The sequence below is a fragment of the Ceratotherium simum genome, chromosome 33 (assembly GCF_057802395.1).
Source record: "Ceratotherium simum simum isolate JZ-2026a chromosome 33, ASM5780239v1, whole genome shotgun sequence".
NCBI lineage: Eukaryota > Metazoa > Chordata > Mammalia > Perissodactyla > Rhinocerotidae > Ceratotherium > Ceratotherium simum.
In genome coordinates this window covers 6,565,778-6,572,673 of record NC_141932.1, presented here as the reverse complement: position 1 = coordinate 6,572,673, position 6,896 = coordinate 6,565,778, and the positions used below count along the sequence as shown (strand labels likewise).

The 6,896-nt window shown below is 55.9% G+C and overlaps 1 protein-coding gene across 1 annotated transcript; it reads right to left on the bottom strand.

The window, feature by feature from the left end:
- Positions 1-263: 263 nt before the first annotated feature.
- On the bottom strand, positions 264-6,307 carry LOC101404590 (leukocyte immunoglobulin-like receptor subfamily B member 3). The gene is given in 15 exon segments (XM_087422329.1): positions 264-750; positions 829-990; positions 1,771-1,823; positions 2,061-2,098; positions 2,181-2,256; positions 2,570-2,689; positions 3,630-3,680; positions 3,994-4,296; positions 4,557-4,878; positions 4,880-4,960; positions 4,962-4,991; positions 4,993-5,375; positions 5,523-5,807; positions 5,998-6,033; positions 6,197-6,307. Coding segments are annotated over 15 exon segments (2,118 nt in total). The 5' UTR covers positions 6,231-6,307; the 3' UTR covers positions 264-606.
- Between the last annotated feature and the right edge of the window lie 589 nt (positions 6,308-6,896).

The window sequence follows — 6,896 nt, the reverse complement described above, 5'->3', positions numbered from 1 at the left end:
TCCTGATAATGTAATGTGTGCCTTCTCTCTTTTTTCCTTGAGTGTTGTGGTTGGGATGTATTAGTGTGATTAATGTTTTCAAGAATGAATTTTGTTGGCTTTATTGACTTTTCTCTATTTTTTATTTGACCTCATTAGTAGCTACTCTCGTCATTATTATTTCCTTCCTTCTACCTTCATTTGGAATAATTTGCTATGCTTTTTGTAAATTCTTGGTATGAGAGCTTAGGTCATTCACTTTTTAAGGCTTTCTTTTTCTAATATATTCATTCAAGGTCCTTAATTTTCCCATTTTGTAGGTTTGATGTGTAATATTTACATCAACATTCAATTTAAAACATGCTTTCACTTCTGTTTTGGATTTCTCATTTCACTCATAGATTATTGAAAAGTCTGTTACTTTATTTCCGTAATGTGGGGATATCCATTATCTTTGACAGCAGAATCAGGTGACTCCCAAATTGTCCCAAGAGCTCCTGTTGGTCCATGTTAGGCGTCCAGGCTGGCTGGGGCTCATGAGGAGGTGTCCACTGGGGGCAGCACCTGTGCCTTCTGGGGTCCCTGCAGTCTCCTTCCCTGGAGGGTGGGGTTGGGGTCCTTTCTGGGCTAGCGGATGGCCAGAGCAGCGTACACACTGGGCTCTGCTGGGGGCTCCTCTGACTGGGAGGAAGGGGGTGTTGTGTCCCGCCTGAGGGTCAAGTGGTTCAGCTGTGCGTAGGTCACTTCCTGGGGGTCTTCAGATGCAGCAGCCTGGAGCAGAGGCAGAGTGGAGGATAGGTATTTGGGTGGAGAGGGGGAAGCCTGGGGTCTGGAGAGGATGGGACCCACCTGTCTGTCCATCTGTCTGTCTTCTGCTTGTCTGTCCTTTGTGTCCAGCGATTCCTCTGACAGTGCGGAAGGAGAGGTGGTCACTCCCTGCCTGAGTCTTGATCTTGAGGAGCTCACTTGGACATCTCTCACTCCCTGGGGGTCTTCATCATGGGGGCCCTGCTGGGGGTGGACAAAGGGACAGAAACAGTGTCTCCCTGACCCCAGTGCTGACCTCCTCCAGTCAACTGTCCACACTGTTACAAAGTGAGGTCACTTCCTGATGGAATCTTCAGGGACGTCCTGAGCCTTGGACATCTGGATGCTTTCTGTGTTTCTGATTCTTATCCTAACATTCTCTCAGTCATTTGTCTCCACCCACAAGGCCCATCTTCCTGAAAAAGCATGTTGCTACCTCAGGACCTTTGTATCTGCTGTTTTTTCTGCCCCCCCATGCACTCTACCCCTTTCCTTACTTTATTTTCCTTAACAGCACTTTGCACTCTAGGACCCCGTGTATTTGTATGTTGCCTCTCACTCACGAGGGGAGCTCAAGGAGTGTGGAGACAGTTTTCTGACTGCTGCACCTGCAGCACCTGAATGGAGCCGGGTACACAGTGAACTCCCTGTGCACACTGTTGGGGGAATGAATGAAGGGAACCTAGGGGACGTGTGGGTGATTCACTCATTCATGCATCCTCTTGAGACCTGGGGGTGCACCCCAACAACCAGAAGATCAGACAGAGGATGAGGAACCAGGAAAGGGGGCCATGTAGGAGGGGCCATGAGGTCACAGAAACCAGGAGGAGTGAAGTCACAGCAGGACGACCCAGGGTGCCCGAGAGGAGAGGTCAATGTGGGACGCTGCTGAGAGCTGGGTGATGTGAGGACAGGAAGTGTCCATTAGATTAAGTTTGGCAACAGGTAGGTCCCTGGTGGCCTGGATAGGAGCAGGGGTCTCACCTGATGGTCCAGCTCCATGCCCTCCTCAGGCCGTGTGTCCTTCACGGCAGCATCTGCTGGGGCAGAACAGGGGGTGTGTCTCTTGGCAGGATTCCCTGAGATCTCTCAGGGCTGCAGGCCCCCTCTGCTCCCAGATGGTCCACTGAGGTCCAGGGGTGAGTGCCCGAGGTCACTGAGGGTGGTAATTGAGTCCCTCTCACCCTGAATCCCCAGACCCTCCCAGCCCAGCCTCCCATGGCCTCCTGAAATCCCTGTGCCCACCCCCAGGGCAGCCCCTCCTCTCCTCTCACAGAGGGTCTCTTCCTGGGCATCAGCAGCTGGGCTGGAGCTGGGGGAGGAGATGAGAGTGTTAGGGGCAGAGAGGGACTGAGGGCGGGGTGGGGGTCTGGGGTCTCCTGGGCAGGAATTACCTGATCTGCCGGCCTCTGTCCTTGGGCTCTGGGTCTGCAGCCCCTGCAGGAAGTTGGAGATCAGACTGTCACTGGACTGGGTCACGATGGACAGAGTCTCAGCCCTGGGAGGTTATGACCACCCACCCTTCACATGGGATTGGAGAGGAAAGAAGGAAACCTTAACACACACTTGTGTGTATGCTTCAATATTTCATAAGATCCAAAAGATAAAAAATACCTTAAATGTGTATGTGTGTGCTGACATTAAGCATTTTCTTTGGATTTTCTGATTTGAGATTCTGGAAAAGTCTCTTTCTAGGCTGACCTTCCCATCTATTTGGTTTCCCTCTGGCTGGTGCCCTAGCCCACCTCCTCCTGTGACCCAGGTCACCCTGCTCCCTACTCACCTGAGGTCCTGTGTTTGCCCTGACACCGGTGTCGACAGAGGAGGAGGAGGAGGAGGAGGGAGAGCAGCAGGATGAAGGCCACTGAGACCCCGATCAGAGCCTTCAAGTACCAGTTGAGACCTTGAGCACGAGTGACATCATGAATGAACCACTAATGTCATTTAATTGAGATCCTACTGTGTGCCAGGCTTGTGCTGGGACCTGTGCATTCATCTCCAATAACTCACAACAATCGTGCAACATGGGACTGCCACGCCCACCCATTTCACAGATAGGCAACGTGAGGTACGGAGAGGTAAGTCACATGCCCCAGGTTGCCCAGCCTGGAAGCAGCTCAGCTAGGAAATAAACCCGAGGAACTGACTGCCTTTTGTGCTCTTTCCACTCCAGCTGAGCTGAAGGGAAATGGTCTGAATACCCCGGACTCTTGTCCTGCCCCAGTTCCCCTGTACAATGTCTCCGTCACTGCTGCAGAGGGGATGGGCCTCCATAAAATAACATCCTGGGGGCTTCCCTGTGAGGCCTCCTCTCCCAGGAGGTCAGAGCCATAGTCAGAACTGAAAGGAAATCTAAGCTCTGGGCCACGATTCTCTCCTTTACACTTGGAGAAACTGAGGCCCAGACAGCGAAAGGCATGTCGAAGTCAGGGTCTCCTGATGGCATAACTCAGCCCTCGCCCCCCATGGACTCACCCACCACCTCCCCACAGAGACCCTCATTTATCCCTCCACACACCTGACTCCCTCCCATAGGAGGGAGTTGACCCTCAATGCCTCCTGGGGATCAGGATGGAGGTGGGGGGGCTGCTTCTCCCCACTTCATCCCGGCTGCCCCTCCCCCAGGCTGGGCCCCAACATCTCCCTCTGCCATGACCGCCCCACCATCCATCCATCCAGCCTCAGAGCCCTGGAGCCCCGTGGACCCCCATCTCTGTCCAACTCCCAGCCCCCCTGGGGGACAAGCTGTGCTGAGAGAGGAACTGGGAGTCAGATCAGCTGAGTCTCGAGAGACAGGCCTGGGGAAACTGTGAATTCTCTGGACAGAGGCCCCTGTGACTCACCAGCTGTTAAGTCGAGCCTTGTGGGTGGGGAGCTGGGGTCCCCAGAGGATCCTGGGAGAAAGGACAAGAGGAGATGAGGGGCTGGAGGTCCTCCCAGAGACCCCGTCTCTGCTCACTCTCTTCTCCTTCATCCGTCCCGTGGTCTCTAAGCCTCTCCCTCCACCCACCTGGAGGATTCTGGATATGGGGCCGTGGGAAGGGGCAGGCATGGGAGGACCCTGTTTCCCTCCTGCACTCTGAGGGGCAGATCCCTCTCTGGGTGACCCTCCCTTGGGGCCCGTCACTCCCATCCCGGCCCAGAGCTCTCTGGGGGACAGAGCTCTGAGCTGACTGACTCAGACAGGACAGGGTCAGGGGCCCTCACCTGAGACCACGAGCTGTAGGGGGTCACTGGGGTGTGACAACAGGTAGGGGTAGGTGTTGAGTGAGCTGTAGCACCTGTAGGTCCCCCTGTGGGCTGAGGTCGCAGGACTCATGGAGAATTGGGCCTGGTACTGCTGAGCTCGGTACTTTGATCTAAGACGCAATGGGGTATTGGCTGACCCCTCCTTGAACAGAAGGAAGGTGTCCCCCGGGCTCCGTGACTGACACAGCAGGGTCACGTTCTCTCCTGAGGCCACCGTGGGGCCCGGCTGCACCGAGAGGGAGGGTGTGTCAGACAACAGTCCTAAAAAGAGGAGGGGTGGGTGAGGGGCTGCCCACCCACCTTGTTCTGAACTGAGAGTCCCCAGGCCTCTCTCTGAGGACCCTCCCCTCTCTCTGTCTTGTTTTCTCTGAGTCTCTCCCCCTCCGATCCTCTCCCCTGCCTCTCTTTATCTCTCTCCCTCCCTGGATACCCCCACCTCTCATTCTGGCATCATCACCTGGGGCTCCGCCAGCAGGGCCTGTTCAGAGTCTGAGTCCCTGACTGACCCCCTGGCTCCTCACCTGCCACCAGGATGTCCAGGGGGTCACTGGGGGCTGACCACTCAGAGGAGAGGTTGTGTCCACCATAGCATCTGTACTGGCCCCCGTGGGACCCACTCACAGTTCCCAGGGGAAAGTCAGCCTGAGAGAGCCCAGCCTGGGGCTTCCAGCCAAGGCGCTGGGGGAGGTCACGTCCCCCCTCCTTGAACAGAGAGAATCTGTCGTAGACGTTATCAGAGAGACACTGGAGGGTCAGCTTCTGTCCAGAGGTCACCACAGGGCCTTGCTGGGTCAGGAGGGAGGGCTTCCTAGACACACCTGGGAGAAAGACCACATGTGAATTGTAAGGGCTGATTCCTCCCATAAACCTCCCTTCTCCAGTCCTGCCCCCAAGTCTTACTGTCTCTCACGCTTTGTGCCTTTTCCCCAGGAGCCCCATTCTCCCCTCAACCTACCCACTCACGTGGGGCTCCCTGAGAATAAGACCCCTGTCTGGTGCCTCAAAACATGGATGAGCCTATGATGGGACTACCTCACCTGGGACCAGGAGCTCCAGGGGGTCACTGGGGCCTGACCACACCTGGGGGTTTTTACTATCATAGCCATAGCATCTGAACATCCACTTGTGGCTGGGGGTCACAGGGCCCACAGGGAACAGGGCCTGGGACTGCCCGTTAGGGTTTAGCTGTGAGTCCAGAGTCCAGGAGGGTTGGTTTTCTCCTTCCTTAGTCAGAATGAACCTGTCATATCCCAGCCATGAGCCACACTGGAGGGTCACATTCCCTCCTGAGGTCACCACAGGGCTCGGCAGGGCTGAGAGGGTGGGTTTGCTGTAGACTCCTAGGAGAGGAGGAGGCAGCATGTTAAATGGGGCTCACACCTCCCTCATATCCCCCAGGGCTGGGCTGTGAGAGGGGAGACACCCCTGAGAGCAGACCCCTTCCTGAGGGCAGAGCCTGAGGCTGGGACCCCTGAGTGTCCTCTCACCTGTCACCACCAGCTCCAGGGGGTCACTGGGCTCTGACCAGTCAGTGGGGCTGAGATAGTAACAGCGATATCGCCCTGCCGATAGATGCGTCATGTGTGGGATGGAGAACTCAGCCTTTTCCCCAGGCTCCAGTGGATTCTGTCTTCTCCAAGGCTCTGTGCTTCTCTCTTTATCCAGATGGTACTCCTGAGCCTCCGGGGTCCCCTGACACAAGATGGTCACGGGCTTCCCCTGGGGGATCACAGATCCTGGCTCAGCCCAGATTGTGGGTTTGGGGAGGATCCCTGGGAGGAAATCAGAGGCTGGGTCACAAGACATTCCCCACCCCAGTTCCCCAGCTCTCAGCCCCATGACCCATCCAGACATCCCCCACTTGTCAGCCCAAAATTGCTGTTCTCTGATCCCAGCTGCCTGGTGGTGGCTCCTTGTCGCCAATGAGGAGCTGGGACCTGAGACACCTGGGGACAGACTCACCTGCCTGCACTGGGGTCCTCGGGCCCACACTCAGCCCTGGAAGAGAGTTCTCTGTGAGAGATTTGTCCCTGGATCATGAGCAGAATCCCTCCTCCCCCTGAGCTTCCTGAGTCCTGGGGTCTCCTGACAGACCAGGGCCTGGCTGTGGGGCGGAGTCCCTCCCAGACTAGGGCTTCCCCTCCCTCTCATCAAATCTCACCAACGCAGAGCAGGGTCATGAGGGTGAGGGTCATGTTGTCTCCTCCCTCTGGCCCCAGCTGTGCAGATGGAGGAGACTGCAATGCCGGGAGGGACAGACAGAGGCACAGGGTGTGGTAACTGTGAGGCTGGTCCTTCATCACGGGGTTGTCATGTCAGCAGCCCCACAGGAAGGGGAACTGCTCCTCCCCGGGCTATGACTGAAGTTGTACCAGGCACTGGGGAGACATTTCTGATGAATTTGGTCTTTCCTGACTCCCACTGTCTGTGTGATCCAGACTAATCTCACTGGCAGACAGAACTTCACAGCGATAGATGTAGTGCCTTCCTGAGAGGCCCCTTCCAGGTGAGGGTGACCCAGGGCATGTTCTTCCCTCTCAGAGCACCCCCATGGGGTTTCCTTCATCCTCAGCCTGTCCATCAGCACATCCCTGTGGGGTCCTCACCATGGACTGTGGTCATCCAGGTCCTGGAGATGCTTCAGGGAAGATGCAGGATCCTGCTGCCCCGCAGAGCTCAGATCAGCAGAGACACACACTCAACATCTGACTGTAAAGTTCAGGTCGAGGTCACTGTGACAAGGATCACAAAGGAGAAATACAGGGAAATAAGGGAAGGAGACATCACTCCTCTCCTGGCCCCGGAGTGTGGGTTTTCTTTCTATCACAGCCTTCACAGCTGTGATAGTCCCCTTCACGGAC